We start from the raw sequence: 18070 nt of genomic DNA, 5'->3' as shown, positions 1-18070 counted from the left end.
TGCCTGCACAGTTCAAGCATGTATTACAAATGAAAACAAATGCAAGAAATGACAGAGGGAACCAGATGGTGTGATCAAAAAGGCATAACTGTATTAGAAGGGTAGGGAGGTAGAAGTACAACTTTGCCTTGAGCTGTTGGTCTGGCATCTCTGCTCTGTCAGAAGCACACCAGCCTGTTAGGATAGCTGCTTGGAGTCCTGTTTGTGCTAAGGGAGGCTTTGGCTGCTCATTATCCATGTCTCTAAATGTCTTCTGCAGGAGGCAGCAGTCAAGTAGATGAGAGTCAAAGATTTGCATTCTATTAACTGGTTCTTCCTCTGTATTGTTCCATAATTTGGAGCAAATTAATAAGTCTCCTTTTCCCCCAACTTCTTTGTTTGGATTGTAAATTAAACTGAAGACTTTTAAATGTCACTGTGCTGTACATATAAAGCAGCAGAGAGAAGCTAAGAGTTCTGAGAATCATAAAATAGAAGATGGAGCAATTACTTTATGGCAAGTAAGAAAATATAGTTCTTTCCTAATGACTGAGACAGATGCCCACTAAAATACATCAGAAGGATATCTGCTGCAACCAGTCAGCTCCTCTGGTGGGAACTGGCAAGCCAAAGCCAGGCATCTCAGCACCCTGGGACAGCATCCTGGGTGGGCATTCCTCCTCCACACACACACCCTGTTAGAAGCCATCAGCCAACACGTCTCCATGATCTGCCCCAGCAGCTTGTGAAGATGCCACCCCAGAGACTTACAGGTCATTACTGTAGTTAGAATCATAGAATGGTTAGGGTTGGAAGGGACCTTGGTTAATAAGAGCCAGATGATCCATGCCTGGTGCTCCTTGCACACGACCCTCTGGGAACACCAATATTTACTGCACCTCCCACAGATCTCTCTCTGGTGCATCCTTGTGTGAGTCTCACTGCCTTCACCACACTTAGATGGCACTTCAGGCTGTCTCAGTGCTCCTAGACTGGATCTTCCATCTTAAGCCAGAGAGTTTAATTGCTTTAGCAATGTGGAGACTTCTCTACTTAGATCCTTGTGTGTCCTTGTCATGGATATTCCAAGTGACTTTGAAAGAGCTGACAGCCACAGTGTCTGCTAAATAAAGTGTTTCCCAAAATAGGTCTTGTCTGGTTCCACAAAAACACAGTGTGAATAGAAAAAAATCAAAAAGAATCCAAGGCCTATACCATGCAGACCTTTAAGTGTAGATGGCTGCTCCACCTCTGAGCCCTCTTGACCTTTTGCAGCTAGAAGAGGATACTGGTGCTGATGCTCTTCTCATCTCATCTCCATAGGGCTGGTTTGCAGTCAGTTGGATTTTGCTGGGTCTCCAAAGCACTGACAGCAGAGGGTGCACAGGCACCAAATGTGACACTTCCAGGCAGTTGTCTGCATTGTAAGGACAGGGCCTGAGCTGCTCATCTCCAGCCTAGAGAGCAGCAAGGGCCTGGGAAGCTGAATGTGGTGAAAAAGGAGCTGCTGTCATCTGAGACTTTCTGCATCGCTACCCAAAAGAATCTGAGACAGTTCACACGGTTTATTAAGTTTTTTCATGCACATTTTGATCTTATTCTGCTTAGTGCTGGCAGAACAGCCATGTCTCTGCCAATAAATCGCTTGCTTAGGAAAATGAAATCAGCTGTTTTACATGCTTCTTCTCCAAGCTGTTATTTCTTGTCTTGATGGCTCCACCCACATCACCTCTTGATTGAACTCCAGAGCAAGTAATTGATTCAGAAGTTTCCACTCTTCCCAAAGAGGAAATGGCAGCCCTTTCATTTCTTAATAAATGGATCATGATTAGTAGCACTACAGAACAGTGAAAACCAGATGTGCAACAAACCTCAGACTAATATAAAGACCTTTTTTTAGCAAGCTTGGGTTTTTTTATGAATTTTTTCATAGGTTTTTTCCCCACTTTAAAAAAGTAAAAGTTCAAAGGGACTTTGGATATTTTTCTTGTTTTGTTAATTAATAAATACCACATTCTCTGCAACTAGAAGGTCGTTGCTAACAGCAATGTGCTGCAGTAGCAGGAAATGGAATGTTAACTGAAAGCAGCATCATTGGTTCCTAATTATTGCCTATGGGCACATTAAACAGGTGTTCAGCCATTTTATAGCAAAAAAAGGAAAATACAGGAAACCTTTAGCTTCTGTTAGCATTGCATTATAGATCCCTAGTCCACTTGTATGGTAATCTGAAGTTTGATTCCAATTTATAAGGAAAAAAGTGTGGTTGCAAATTTGAGGATATTACTTAATGTAAATGTAGTGTGGCATTTTATTTCTCTCCTAGCAATAACACTTTACTGTGAAAATGTGTTACATGTGGACCTCTCACTCAGTTGAAGATACAGTGTAATGTTTTACAGTTAATTAAATCTATCAACACTATAGCAGATATCATCCAAGCCTGTAGCTACATTTCATAGGATTTCACAAAACAAACTCACTGAGGCATATAAGGATTCAATTGTGATGTTATTCCAAAAGACTTTTCCCAGTTCTCTGGTTTACTGCTGCTCTATCAGACACTTACTCTCACTGAAAATGTGGAATCCTGCACAGAGGCATTGTGAGTAGCATTTCATGTTTGAAATCTCTGTAATTTGGTGACTCTTTCAAAAAGCTGCCATTTGGCTCACAGCAGCATCCATAATATTGTAAACATCTGAGGCCTCATGGAAGTGACCAGGCTTTTCTTATCATGAGTACCCTAGTAATTAACTCATCTTTCTTTACAGTGTGTGAGAGAAAAAGAATAAGTATTATTCTTATTCTTATAAGAATAAGAAATCAGTTATTCCAGGAGAGAAAAAAGGTTAATCTCTACATGTCTTAAATAATCATGAATGGTAAGCTCTCCTCAGAAATTAATACAGCAGCTGAGAATATCCTTTGTCTAAACAGAGAACGGGACAGGAAGGAAAACACCCAAACCATGGGTTTTGGAAGGCAAGAGAACATTTTTCGGTATCAGTGAGGTTTTTGAAGCTATTTTCTTGTTGAGTTACTTATTTGTCTTTTGACATGCTGCTTTGGGAAGTAATTTTAGAATTTGCTTCCTATAAGTTAGATGGCATTATGTAGGAATCAAGATGCTTCCTAAATGAAGCCATGTGCCACGTGAATATTTAAACTTCTGCCTTAGGTGCAGTTGGTTTTTCATCAGGCTGCTCATGAGATGAATTTCTTTAAGACACAGTTTACTTATGTTTTCTTTTCCCCTTCCTCTTGGAGTTCACTGCCATTTTAAGTAGTGCTCAATTAGGGCAGTTGGGTACTTTCCCATTTCGTGTAACAGAAGTGCACAAAGTTTTAAGTTTGTACTTCAGAAGCGCTTTTTTTTTTAATTAAGGTGGATACAGAGCATCCATTTAAGTAATGTCTTTGTCCAGGATATCCAAGTCTTACCAGTGCTTGTCCCCCATTTCCCATAATGGAATTTACATTTTATGAATGCAGTGTAAGCAGAGGTAAGCACACAAGGACCAGGCCCTTGCATGGTATCTGCCTTGCTGTGCTTCGCCAGAGCTTTGAGGATGAGAGCTTTCACCATCGTGGTGCAGAGTAATGAAAAGGAGAATTGTGTCACTCTGGGAATAGGAATATGGAACAGAAATAATGCACAAACATGGCATTAAACTCTTTTGGTTTTGCAACATATATTACAAAAGTAAAACCCAGCATCCTATCCTTGGAGTTGATCTTATCAATATCTATCTGTCTTACTGATTCAGGTATGGCAATGTGTCACAATTTTTTTTTTCTTTTTTGCATCCGTAGTAATACAGACAGAAATTTTCATGTCTTACTCTCCTTAGCTTAAATTTAGAAAGATTAATGGGATCAGACAAATGCATTATGCCTCATGACAGAGTTCACTGGAACAAAAATTTGCATCTGGTTTACATTCAGATGCTGTATGTTTGGGCTACCTGTGCATGTAAGTATTAGGGAAGGAATATCAGAAATCATATAGAGAATGTGTTTTGTTTAGAAGCTCAGGAAGTACCTGTTTCCTTCAAAATATTTCAACTCAGTCAGGACTGGACTGTGAGGCAGTGTTGTGCCCATCCCACACTGGTGACAGTGGCAGAAATATGCTGTCAGGTATGGTCAGAGTCTGGGGCTGGCAAGATAACGACTGTGCTGGCAGTTGTACTCAGAGGCTTAATAAAGTGTTGCAAGCATTAACAGTCAAAAATGCCTTCAGATGCTCTGATTCCTAACCATTTCTTGAAGTCACAGCACCTCCATTCCCTGTCACTATGCTGTCAGTTTTCTAAGCCTTCATTTGGTGTCTGGGGATGGACTGCACTGCTTTGCTAGTTATGTCTTCTCTCAGTAAGAACCAGCCTTTATTATTGCATAAAATATTTGTGTGATATATGTGCTTGCCTGTTTTTAAAAGATGGCTCAAAAAATGGTATGTCTACTGCCTATTAAAAAAAAAAAAAAAAAAAAAAAAAAAAAAAGGGGGGGAGGGGGGGAATAAAGGAAAAGCACTGATGTACATCTCAGTAATTAAAAAACTGGGAAATAATTAATTTATCCACTAAGAAGGTTTATTAGAGCTTGTAATACACGATAAAGAACAGTATATTCACAGCTGAATACCTTTGTTTTTTTGCCCATTCGCTTCCTTACAAGTCAGCAAAATGGTCCTAAGCCCCCAGCTGTATGTTTTAATTCAGCTGATGTATTGGTCCTGTTGAATCTGATCCCCGTAGTTAAATCAGAGAAATGAAATCAATACAATTACTGTAGCAGTTTTCTATCCACTCCCTCTCCAGCCTGTCATAGCAAATGTAAAAGCCACTTGCTAACTGATATTGATTTGCAAATTCATTAAATTCAGCAATGCCAGAGATTAGGTTACAAGGCCATTTCCATTAAAAGAATATACTGAAGTGTGCTTCAGATGAAATGTGGGGTTTGAGTATACACAGCTGTTAGATTCTTTGTTCAAATTATATGCTTTCGGAAGAAAAAGAAACCAACATAATAAGATATAATGCATCATAAAAAGGATCTTTATTTTCCTTGCTGGCCTTCATCTCTGACCTTATGCTTAAAATGTTTTCAGGTTTGACAACTTTTTTTTTTTCCCCTGCCTCTAAGACTAACTTCTGCGTTTGTAAAATGAACATTTAAGAGCATTTTATAGCATGAATTCTGCAGCTTAATAAATCAGGTAACAGTAATGAATTTTGTTCTACTACTGATGGTACGCTTGAGGCAGAAGTGGGAGCCAGAGAGATGTGCTCTGTGCATGTGTGTTTGAGTATAAGTGAACTTCCTGTCATCATTTTCTGCAAAAAAACTTGGGAGGTCAGGGTTTTAAGTACAGTCCTTACTACATGATCAAGTGTTGCTCCATGTGGAACAGTATTTTCTCCCCTTATTTGTACTGTGGAAGGCCTGGGGCTGCTTAGAACAAACTGGTACCTCACCATGTTGAGATACAACACTTTAATTCTAGAGACTGGTCCCTCCACAAAAAAAGCACATGGAAGTGTGCAGTGGAGGTTATTACCAGAAGGGAATGAAGAGTGTGTCTTAGCCCTCTGAGCCTTGAGTATGATTTGCTGTTGGCATCTTATTACAGGTGGTATAAGATGGAGGATGAGCTCTAAAGCTGTTAATATTGTGCCATAATTGGATTAAGCTGAGAGTAAGAACTGGGGAAGAGCAAGAGAAGTTACAATCCTTAGTAAAGGAGGAGTCAGAGAATTTTGGGTCTGGGTGGAGGAAAAAAACTCTTTGAAGTCTGCTTCTTTTTAGAAGCTCATCTCAACATATCCTCGTATGTCGTTTAGAGTCTCATTTCTTTCTGTTGAAATTGTTCAGATTGCTGTTTTAAATATATTCATATAGACTGTTCATTCAGAAGTAGTTATGATTTCCTTGAGGAAAAAAAAACCTCAAAATGTTACTCATCATATTGTCTGAGGAGTGAGTGTTGGAACAACAGGAAAGAAAGAGTGGAGTAACTCCTTGCTGCATTTCAGGGGGAAACTCATTATTTATATATACATGAGAAAACTGTGCTGAATATAAAATGCTCAGTTTGTAAGGTGTGAAGAACATCAGATATCAAAGTGCTAGTAGTGTAAACTTTTTCCTTTCTCTTTCTTAACATGAACCAGTGCTTAGTCAATCAGAAACAAGTTACTGAACACTTTGAAGTTTTGTATGTACACTCAGATTAGTTCCTGAAAAGCATCTTGGCTTTTTCCAAAGTGGATTGGAAGGAAAATTTTTTTATCTTTCTGAAGAGTAGAAATTCCTATAGAGGTGGCTTTTAGGTGGTTGCTGTGTAAGTGCTAGAGTTTTATTCATGAATGAATTTTCCTGTGTACATTTTTGATAAATTACTGATGTTTTTTTGGTAGAGGTGAGTATTACAAAAGTTCCTATATGTTCTCAATTTTACTTGCTCATTTATCAGTCTGTGATGTTGTGTTTCTCTTATTTTCTACTCGTTGTTCACTCACATTTCCGTTTCTAATCTTAAAGAACCATTTTATCTTTTTATTGTCACCTCTTGTCAGCTAGACTTCTCAATTGTTTTTTGCTTTTTCAGAGGTGAAGATTAAACCTTTCTCTTTTAATGTCTTTTGGTAATAACAAATCCACTTGCTTTCATGGCCTAATAGATGTCTCAAACTGCTAACCTGAGGAAAAGGTTTCAGTAAGCTGCTGTTCAGGCAATTAGGAGATAACACAAATACTTTTGTTCAATTCTGCAGACCCCCTCCAGTGAGTGAAAATGCCCCAAAAGGAGCCGTGGTCGCCGTTGTTACAGCAGCTGCCTTGAACCAGACAATTGTATATTCAATTGTTTCTGGAAATGAAGAGGGTAAGAACTTATATTTCAGTCTTAGTTATGCTAAGTCTAGTGTGTGTGTCAGAAGTCTTCAAGAAATAGTGATTAGAAATCAGAGTATCACAGCACTGCCACGGCTGGAAAAGACCTCTAAGATCACTGCATTCACTGCCCCACTTTAAAACAAAAAAATTTAAAAATCACTATGCCCACTGGACCTTGTGTGGATAAGGCACTTCAGGATGGATTTTTAATACCTCCAGGAATGCTTAATCCTCCACCTCCCTGGACAGCCTATTCCATCACTTGACTACGCTCTTGATAAAGAAATTCTTACTCAGCTCTGGCCTAAACCTCCCCTGCGGCAACTTCAGGCCATTTCCTCTAGTCCTATCATCATTTACTTGAGAGAAGAGGTTAACACCCACCTTCCCACTACCTCCACTCAGGTAGCTATGGAGAGCAATAAGGTCTCTCAGCCTCCTCCAAAATAAACAATCCCTATTCCCTCAGACTCTCCTCATAGTTCTCCAGTTGCCCCTCTTGGTTGCCCCTCTCTGAGGGGCACTACAGCACCTCAATGTCTTTCTTGTAGTGAGAAGCACAGAACTGAACACAGTACTCGAGGTGCTGCCTCACCAGTGCTGAGTACAAGGGCATGATCACTTCCCTTCTCCTGTTGGCCACACTGTTCTTGATACAAGCCAGGATGCTGCTGACCTTCTTGGCCACCTGGGCACACTGCTGGCTCATATTCAGACAGGTGTCAACCAGCATCCCCAGGTCCTTTTTCACCAGTCAGCTTTCCAGCTCCTCTTCCCCAAGCCTGTAACATTGCCTGCAGGATCTGGCACTTGGCCTCGTTAAAACTCGTCCAGATGGCCTCATCCCATCAGTTCAACCTGTCCAGATGCTTCTGCAGAGCCTTTCTACGCTCAGACAGATCAACACGCTCACTGAATTGGGGTTGTCTGCAAACTTGCTGAGGACCCACTCAATTCCTTCATCTAGATCATTGATAAAGATATTGAACAAGACCATCTCTAAAACTGAGCCCTGGGGAACACAACTGGTGACCAGTAACCAACTGGATTTTACTCCATTGACTACAACTCTTTGGGCATGGCCATGCAGCCAGTTTGTAAAGCAGTGAAGGGTACACCTGCCTATGCCATGAGCCACCAGTTTCTCCAGGAGGATGCTGTAGGAGGCAGTGTCAAAGGCTTTACTAAATTCCAGGCAGACAGCTTCCACAGCCTTTCCATTATCCACTAGAAGGTCACCTGGTCATAGAAGGAGATCAGTCTGGTCAAGAAGGACATTCTTTTCCTTAATCCATGCTAGGTCCTGATCCTCTGGCTGTCCTGCACTTGCCATGTCAGGCATTTGCAATAATTTTTCCAGGTACCAAGGTCAGACTGACAGGCCTATAGTTTCCCAGATCCTTCTTGCAGCCCTTCTTGTAAATGGGCACCAAGCTGACAAGCCTCCAGTCATCTTGGACCTCCCCTATTAACCTAGAATGTTGATAAATGGAGAGAATCTTGGCAAGGTCTTCTACTAGTTCCTTCAATACTTTTGGGTGGATCTCATCCAGCCCCATAACCTTGGGAGGGTACAGATGCTGTAGTAGGTCATGAACTGCTTCCTCCTGAATTGGGGTTATTCTACTCTCCATCCTTATCTTGCAGCTCAGGGAGCTGAATACCCTGGGGGTAGCTGGTCTGACTAATAGAGATGGAGGCAAGGAAGGCATTAAGTATCTCAGACTTTTTCTTATCTTTGGTGGTAATGTTCCCCTCCCCATGGCATACTGAAATAAGAATATAAATAGCTTTGATGGAATTGCGTTTCTTGCACAGAAGTCTGTTTTAAGGCATTATAGACTTGGCCATGCTGTAGCCACCAGTATTAGTTTAGAGCCTGATAATTAAGCAAAACCTGATTGCTGTATTTGCATCCTTCTTGGGTATTCTTCGTGATCCACCCTGAAAGAGCTAAGCAGAATTACAGTAAGTTATTTGAAAGGAAGAATTCCCTGTCCCATCCTCCTTTTTGTGACAGTTTGTCTTGTCTGCTCTTGGCAGTGCATTTGTTATTGCCAACAAGTTGGTTGTTCCAGCACCAGGTCAGATTCAGCTGCTGTGCTGCTTTAAAGACATCTTCATAAGAGGGGGCATTTAAAAGCCTGAGGGAGGGATGGGAAGGACTGTCTGATGCCAGTTTCAGAGAATAGTGTCCTTATCAAATTAGAAGCACTTAGACATTAAAAATAGTGTTTATGCATCTTAGAAAGTTACTTCTGTTTTTGCTGGATTTCAGATGTGTTTGCTATTAATAACAGAACAGGTGTGATCTCAGTAAAAAAGTCTCTGGATTATGAAAGTGTGAAAAGTTACGAGCTTCGGGTTCAAGCAGACTCCTTACATGTGGTACAATCCAATCTGCGTGTCCCTTCCAAAAGTAAGTTTAAAAATACTTGTTTTGAAACTTATTTTTTAATATTAATACATATTGTTAATTTTTGAGGATGCTGATAACTGCCCTTGGGCTATGACCTTGGTTTGTCATCAGATGTACAATAATGATGATGGTGTCTGTGCAGCAGAGGGTGCATTTGTGGGTCATGGTGTTTGCATTCCATCCAGGGGAGCTGATGGGTCTTGAGCCAAGACAAATCCTGTCAATGTTACATGTTACACAGTTGTAGGTCTCACTGATACAGGCAAAAGGCATGTTTATATAGAAACAGAGAGTTGATGGCACCATTCTAACATTTTCAGTTCTTGTCATGGAATGTCAGTTACTTGTAAACATGTTGTACAACCTGAATACAGGCTTCCTCCCTGCTGGGCTGGTGACATCTCAGCAAATGGTAGAACACTGCTGAGAGGAGTGGGGAACAAACACATGGCAAGGACTACAGGAAGAAAGAGTCCTCTAGCACCCCTGATGGTTGCATGGACTTTATTGCAACCCTGACTGAGAGCAAAAAAGGCAAAAGACCTGCCGTGCAGAAGATAAGAAGGTCCTTTTAAGCATCTCTGGACAGGAAGGAGTTTTTTACAAATCGGTTTGCTTTGGCTCTGCAACAGTTTTAATTTTCCATTTAATTGGGTTCTTTTTCTAATAAGAGTTAGAGAGGTCTTTTGATGATTTTTACTATCCTTCCTCTAAGGAAAAGGTCTGGGAAGTCTGGCTTTCAAATAGCTGGTTCACTTAGTGTCCTATCCCATCATATACAATTTCCTATGAGCCCTGGTGAAAAAACACAGACTGATTTTGTTGTCTCAGGGGTTTTTCTTGTTGTTGTTGTTGTTGTTTTTTGTCTCTGTGGGTCTGCTTTTCCTGCTCTGTTATCTCCCTTCTTGCAGTTTGAAACTGTTTTCCCTCTCATCCTTTCACTCCATGCCCTTGTGAAAAGTCCCTCCCCAGCTTTCCTGTAGCCCCTTCAGGTACTGGAAGGTGATGTAAAGTCTCCCTGGAGCCTCCTCTTCTCCAGGCTGAACAGCTACAACTTTTTCAGGCTGTCTCCATAGCAGAGCTCAAGCACTTTGAGCATCTTTCTGGTTTCCTCTAGACATCAGGTCCCAACTGGTCCATGTCTTTCAGCCTCTGTGATGTATAAATGTCTGTCCAAGAGAAGCGGCTGTACCAGGTCATTGTGTTTGCCCTGGTGTGAGCTGAGGAATGCCCAGGAGGCCAGGCTTTTGGTGCCTACAGTTTATTGATGTGTGGGTAAAATTCCTTTAAAAAAGGACATCACATTGGTATTTTGATGCCATGAATTACAAATGGAGTTCATATTTGCTTCAGGCTTCAGTTTTATGCAGATAATCAATATTCACTTACTTGTCAATCAAGGGAGATGGGTGGGGGAGATATCATATGATGCTGGAAACCACACTGCTCCTAAATGTCAGTGAGATTTGGGTGCTTACTGAATGTACACATAGTAAAAACCTTCTAACAATTTTTGTGTGGCCCCCAATAATATAATGAGCAATTTCAGTTCCAGTGCACCTTTTAAAGCAGTACTGGAAGTACAGTGCTGGGGGGGTTCTGCTGCCACAGACTGTTTTGTTTTTCCATTGGCCACTCCACTGATGTTAGATTGTCACTTTTCCACCTGCTTCAAGAGATAATTCATTGTGCCTGTGTCCAGGCACAGAACACTGGGAAAACTGGGACTTGGAACACAGTGTGATCCCTTGTTCTCTCTTGCTGGAGGGAGAAGGGACCTGTGCCAGCTTTTTGCTTGTCACTATGGGCTCCGTGGCTGGCATGTTGGCAGGCAGAGAGCCCAAAGTCCTACCCTGTCACTGCCAAAGGTGACAAATGTATTCCAGGAGTCTTTCCCACACTGCAGGTTGTGATCCACAGGGCTAATAGTTGGAGGACTGCAAAGGGAGGGCCACCCTTAGCTGTCCAGTCTGATTCTGCTGTCCTCTATCTATAATTACTCTTCTAATTGTTATTCTGATGGATACAGTAGTAGTTGTGAATATTAGGAAGCTCACCTCAGAGCATTTGCTTAAGGGTATTGTGTATAGATTAGAAAACCAAAATCAGATTTTTCTGGGATAGTAATTTAAATAGGGTGCAAGTCTGTTCTTCTGTATATATAAATTACTATATATATGTGTATATATGTATATATATGTATATATATATATATGTAGAACTATTGCTATAGAACCTGCTTGTGATGATAAAATTGATACTTAATAAAAAACTGCTTACCGATTTTCAAGTTATTAAAGTTTTCAGATTTAATTGAGAGCATACCATAAAAGGGGGTGATGGACTATAGCCTGAGACACTGTTTTCTGGAGCATGGGATCCAGTTAAAACACATTCATCAGACTTTTCAGTACTACTACCCATTTAAACAGCAGATTTTTTGAAACTGAGCATGTTATCTTAGTTGTTTCTTCTTCCTTAAGAAAGAAATGAGCATGTGTGTGGTATAACACATAAGAATTATTCACTGGTCAGAAGCTGAATTGTATTTAAAAAATGTATGATTCTGTGTGTTGCTACAGCCACCATCAATGGTGTGTCTGAAGAAAGGAGATGGAGAGGAAGCAAGAGCTAACAGCAGTTGACTGCATCTCTTTGTGTCTTGGAGAGGTGTCTTCAAGGTTATATTCTACAAAGTGTGGCCATGCCATATGCAGTGGGGACATAAAGCTTCTGTGCAGTGTGCAGCTTTTTTCAAATCTTTCTCTGACAAGGATGAAAAGATGAGGGATTCAGCAGGTTCCAGCAGAGGTCTGTGGTCTCCTTGCTCAGTGGCCACTGTCTTCTGACTCACAGTCTGCCCTGGAGCAGTTCTTCCAGCTGGCAGCAGTTCCAAAAGGTCATGCCTGAGTTATTTTATTCTGGGATACTTGATAATGACTGGAGTTTGAATTTGGTCCAATTTAAAGGAAGATATGTCCAAGCTGTATGTATATCCATGAGTATGCAACATATATTCAGTTTTGAATTTGTACTGTGCTGGATGGATAGCTAAAGAATTTGGTAGTTGTATATTTTAAAAATACTTCACAAATATCAGGATAACTGAATCATGTCTTTGTAATGGAGATCCCTTGACATCTAGGCTTGATTCCTACTTTTTTATGATGTTTATCTTTCTATTTTCTTGGCAACCTTTCTTTCTTGATGAGTTTCAGTCAGGTTGAACACTACTTCTGAGTTTCAGGACACTGAATTGTTGAACTAGAGTAGAAGGATATGAGTCAGAGGTAATGCACCACTGGAGACTTTGGTGACACTGAAATGGTGAACCACTATGAAGATGGTTGACTTTGATTGTGCTGCTCTAGAATTATGGGACACTGAATCAATACACGTTGCTGCCAGTTCCAGAATTAAATACCTCTGAATCAGTTTACCATCCTGGACTTTGTTGACAGTGAGTTGATGAGCTTCTCTGGAGCTGTAATAAGCCTTTCTGGAGCCAGATAACACAGCACTGATGAACTGCTCTGCCACAGAACACTTGAATTGTATGAAACTTAGAAGCTAGGTTCCTAACTGTTTTTAACTGTGTTGCATTATAAAAGGTAACTGTATGGAAATAGGAGTCTGAGTTTTCATCAGTGCAGTGGAGAAGTGGATGATACTGTATTAAGTGTAACTAAGCTTGTAATTCAGTGGTAGTGCCAACTGATAGCACAGTAATAATTGACTAAATAAATGAGGGAAGTAAATTGAGATGTCCTTTGGGGTATGAGAACAAAATTGGTCATTAACTGTGTTTTTTAAAATGTGATGCTAAATCATGCAAAATAACACTCTTGCTTTCAGCAGAATTGAACTCCTTAAATATTTGACTTACTTTAACTGAAACTTTATAATATGAAATAGCAGAGCATTTTTATTTCTTTTGAGAGGGAGAAGAGTTAGGTTTTCTGTTGGTAATGAATTTAAAATGTTGAAATTCTGGCTTGAGGAATCAGCAACTGGTGGAAGTTGGAGCTATACTTTTATTAAGTTGAACATGAAAAATAACTCTGTGTCCCTGGATTATTGATATTTCAAGTAGCCTTACATTTTTACTTTCAGACATGTTGCAACTTTGGCACTGATGGTGTTTTGTAGGCTGGCTGACATGCTAGTCACTGAATCTGGGAGATGTGAAAGATGGACAGAACATGCTACAGAGCCTGAAAAGCTGTAAATTTGCCTCTGTTGCCATGCAGCTCTTGGGTACTTTCCCTGAAAACTACTGGGACAAACTTAGACATCTTTAGGCAACAAAGCAATGGGTTTCAGAGAGATTGCATAAAATATGAGTTCCCTTTCAATTAATTATTTTGTAGGAAAAGATGCTTTATGTTAACGTAAATCAGACTTTTTATCTGTGCTGTTCCAAATACTCTGCTGTTTGCATCTCGTCATAGCTCTGATTTGCCCTGTTCTTGATCAGCTGCGGCATATGAGCTTCTTCAGGTTTATGAGCACATGCTGATTTAGACCAAAATGCCATTAAAATATATTTGGGGCTGCTTTCTGTTTGGTTCTGCCAAATTGACTGCGACAAGATTGAGTGTAGCTGCAGTTCTGTTTGTATCACCTGCCAAAGCACAAAGTCAACAGATACTTAAGGTTGTAGTAAAGCAAAGTGCTATCAAACTCTGAATTACAGTTCTCATTCCCAGTTTGATTACAAAGAACTTTAAAAAGAGATTAAGCTAGGTGTAGGGTTTCCTATGCTAAAATTACAGACACATAGAGAACAGCTGTATGAATGGCTGATTTGGCATATTATAGAAGACAACTGAAAACATAATATAAAAGAAATCTGGTAACACTCAAAGCATAGTTGATAGAGTTCCAGAGTTCAAAAGGCATTGTTTTGGCCCAGCTGAATTTTTGCAGGCTGGTGAGGATCTGCAGGCCCAGGTGAATCAGGCATGTTCCTAGCACTGCTTCTATAAGCAGTGATACTGGGGAAGGGTTTTCAACAAACGTGTTTGATAAAAACTCCTGGAAATACACACCAGTTCTGACAAGCTTCCTGGAATTTTTGTTGCTATTTTCTATGTTGCTCATGATCTCCTATTTTTCTTACTTCAGAGGATCCCCAATTTTCCTTTAGAGTAGCTTTCAGTCTGCGTTCACTCTCCTTGAGCAAATCACAGAAGCTGAAAGATCCAAATGCCTCTATTTCTAGTCTTGGGAGCAACTATTTATCTGGAGCAGTGCATGCAATATGGTTGGCACTCAATAGCCTACAAGCAGCTGCAGGTCTGTGTTCTTTGTACACTGCAGCTCATCTCAGGGGTCTAGTAGAGAGAAGGCAAATGGGACACAGGAGACTGTGGGACACTGTGATGCAGAAACTTCCTTTGCAATGTGATGTCTGAGGGACTGACCAGAGCTTCATGGCTGTTGAACTAATTGGTGTGAAAAATCCAGACAATAACTGTGTCTTAGCAGTAAAAATGTGCAGTAAAGCTGAAGAAGCTGTTTGCTTATACAGTGTTAATTGCACACTTTGTGTGCAGGGGAAAACTCCCATTTAAGCTGAAGGGAGGTAATTGTAGCAGTCAGTTTTCTTCCCTGCTCTTTCTGGGCACCTTGAAGGCCCTGTGCTGCTTTGTCTAGAAAAGATCTTTTCTTCTTTCACCTAACCAGTTATTTAGCTAGCTCAGTCACAGTAATAATTGCACTTTGTCTGCATGAGGTCTCCCAAGAAGTACTACAGAAGGATAAATTTTGACTTCAGCTCCTGAAATCCATGAAAAAGAATGTAATGGGGGTGAGTTTTTACACACATCTGGTTACAACGTGCCCTCTCTGGAAGGTGAGTGTAAATATTGGTGTCCAACTTTCACTGCCCTCCCAACCTGCCAGAGCACCAGTAACTAACAGGGCACATTATATGTGCTTTGCCTCCCTTCAGGTACCAGAAAAGAGGGCTAGGAGCCATAGACAAGCACTATGTAGAATAAGCAGTAAATATTTAAATATGCAGGAAAAAGGAGTCTGACTCTGTAAGCAGATGCTGTAAGGGCTTGCTTGGGTTGGGTGGCATTGTCAGTCAGGCAGAGCAGGGGTGGTAGCACTGCACCCTGTGTTCCTGGTACCAGAGCCCTGCACTCTGGGGATCCCTGACGGAATCAAGCAGAGCAGCCAAAGCTCTGACATGAACTTCACACACATGGCACAGTTTCTGATCAGGCTTTTTTAAATATGTGCTTCTGGGCTTATCTGATGTGAGAAGAAGGCAACCTCTGACAGGCTGGAGGCCAAACACTATCACCAGCTGGAGGCTGGAATCAGATGAAAAGTGCACGGTGGTGAGGAGCTCACAGATGCCACATTCCCCTCTGGCTGCCAGAATGAAATATAAGCTGTGTATAAAAATCAGGCAGTAAGATAAAATGAAGATATACATTTAACTTAACATTAATGTTGCTAATTTATATGCATGATATTCAGTTTGCTTTGTTCCTAATGCAGTAACTTTTCATTTCTCATTTTCAAAGCATTCAGCCATCGCTAAAGAAATCAGCATTTTGGCAGCTTGGAGAGCTACAAGGAAATTAAACAAATGGTTTTTTTGAGCAAATTGCAAAGCAAACTTTGCACAAGGCTAAGCCACCTCACCCAAACCAGCTTTGAAATGATGAAGAAAGAGAGAGTTATGCAAATAAACTTAATTTATGTTAGAGAGAGGTAGTGCAGGCCAGCAGATGCCGAGTCCTCCCAGCACTGAGTGTGATGTAATTAGCATCTTCCCTACAGCAGAAAACTGGTGCCAGCCATTGAGAGATCTGTTGATTAACTCAGCAGAGCAAGGTCACTCACAAATATAGCCTGTAGTCCTGGTTCCATTGCCACCTTCCCAAAAGAGTGGAACTGCAGTGAAAAAGCCTTAGGGAATCCCATTTTTCTTACCAGGGCTGTGGTTTCTAACTGTAACTCTAGTATTTTGACCAGAAATACTAACAATCTGGTTAAATGAAATAGATTCGACAATTCATAGGACCTCACAATACCTCTTTGAAAGAAAATTTTCTTCACTGTAATAAATAATGTTATCAAGGTAGGAAGCATTTTTTTAAAATTAGCATAAGGAAACTAGAGGTGATTAGAAACAGACCATTATGCCCACATTATACACATTCAGGTTGGATTATGGCTTTTTTTCATGTCCATAAAAAGAGAGCTTGTCATGAAGTCATTTTCTGATGAAGTAACAGCACCTATAAGTTGTTGAATATATCTGCAGTAATCAGGGTAGAAGGTGAATAACTGATTATTCATGTTGATTATGTAACTTCCTTTTTTTTCTTTCCTTTCCCCTCTGATTTTTTTTCCTCTCCACACTAATGCACTAGATCGAATTTTAAATGTTTTTTTTTCTCAGACTTCAGTTACAGCTCTTTGCCTGTTACAAGTCTTTGCCTGTTTCCCATCAGTTGAACCATCAGATAGATTATCTTTGGTAACTTTGGCAGTCTAAGAAATAGTCTGTTGCAATTCCCATCTCCCCTACAGATGCAGTTACCAAGCTCTTTCTAAATGAGCCTGTGTTCTGAAGTTAACTCAGATCAGGATGGCACCTGTGCAGCATTTGACTTATCCTGGCACTGAAACAAGTTGGGAAAACTATGAAATGAGGCAATTTATCACTGGAAAATGTTGTTTTAATGAGCCAGGTATCAAAATTCCAGCCATCTTCCTGGATTGTCCAGTTCTGAAGGAGACATAAAGATGTTGGTATAGATTGCCACAAAGTTGAGTCATTTTTGCTCTAAACCCATAATTTTTACCAAATATTTTTTCCTTTCAGGAGAGAAATATTTATTGTACAGTGGGGTGGATCAGAACTATTTAACAGAATGCAAATTATCAGCTGTATTTTGTTTGAAGATGTGTTGAACATCTAGGGGCGAAGTAACACTTCTTGAGTTCCAATGGGCCAGGCCAGGTTTATGATGAAGACAGATATAGAACTGCACTTAAACATCACAGTAAATTAATTAGGTGATGAGGCTGTATAAAGTACAGACAAACCTGTCAGATATTTATGTTTTGTAGCTCAAGAAGGTATAGAAAAATCTGCATTGACCTGCAATGTAAAGCATTATTCAGAGGATGTTTCTACCAGAACTATTGCATGAACATTTGTGAGTTCACAGACAGAGTGGCAGAATCACCCATTAAGTGCTACCTACCTAAACCCACATGGGAGTTTGTAATAATTAAAATACATAAAGGAAACTGCACGTGAAGTGGAAAAAGCAAGCTGCTGTTTGCAACATCACTACACCATACATCTGGTCATTACCTCTTTATAACACTTGTGAGAATTTGATGTGACCAAAGTCTTTGTTACTAAACTGCAATATTCTTGTGGTTTTTTGCTAATTTGAAAAAGTAGCTACAGGTCTTTCTTTATATTCTCCCCAAATAGCCTGCTTTCTAAAGAAAGCCATGGCAGCTTTTGACTTGCAAGTGTCCAGCTAATGGGAATAATTTTCTATAAAAGTACAGATTTCAGCTCCAAATTAATTAAGAAAAAATGGCAAATGCAAAAAGAATAAAGGAAAAGTAAAAAAAAAAAAAAAAAAAAAAAAAAGTCTTCCTTCAAGTTCATACTTCTTTTGCCAAATATGCTCTTATTTCTACTGTAATTATTTTTACAGAGTTCATCTATGCTCTTATTTTACATGGTCTGTTTGGACTATAAATGTATGAACTCCA

The 18070-nt window shown here is 40.1% G+C and overlaps 1 protein-coding gene across 3 annotated transcripts in view; it reads left to right on the top strand.

The window, feature by feature from the left end:
- The window catches only part of PCDH15 (protocadherin related 15), a 344988-nt gene that overhangs the window by 265208 nt on the left and 61710 nt on the right, over positions 1-18070 (top strand). For all 3 annotated transcript variants that reach the window (XM_071748909.1, XM_071748908.1, XM_071748907.1), the window contains 2 exons: positions 6765-6874; positions 9164-9304. In XM_071748909.1, coding sequence (XP_071605010.1) covers positions 6765-6874; positions 9164-9304 — 251 coding nt within the window. The remainder of the gene's footprint in view (positions 1-6764; positions 6875-9163; positions 9305-18070) is intronic.

The sequence above is a fragment of the Heliangelus exortis genome, chromosome 7, assembly GCF_036169615.1.
Source record: "Heliangelus exortis chromosome 7, bHelExo1.hap1, whole genome shotgun sequence".
Classification (NCBI taxonomy): domain Eukaryota; kingdom Metazoa; phylum Chordata; class Aves; order Apodiformes; family Trochilidae; genus Heliangelus; species Heliangelus exortis.
This window is presented reverse-complemented; position numbering and strand designations above follow the sequence as displayed.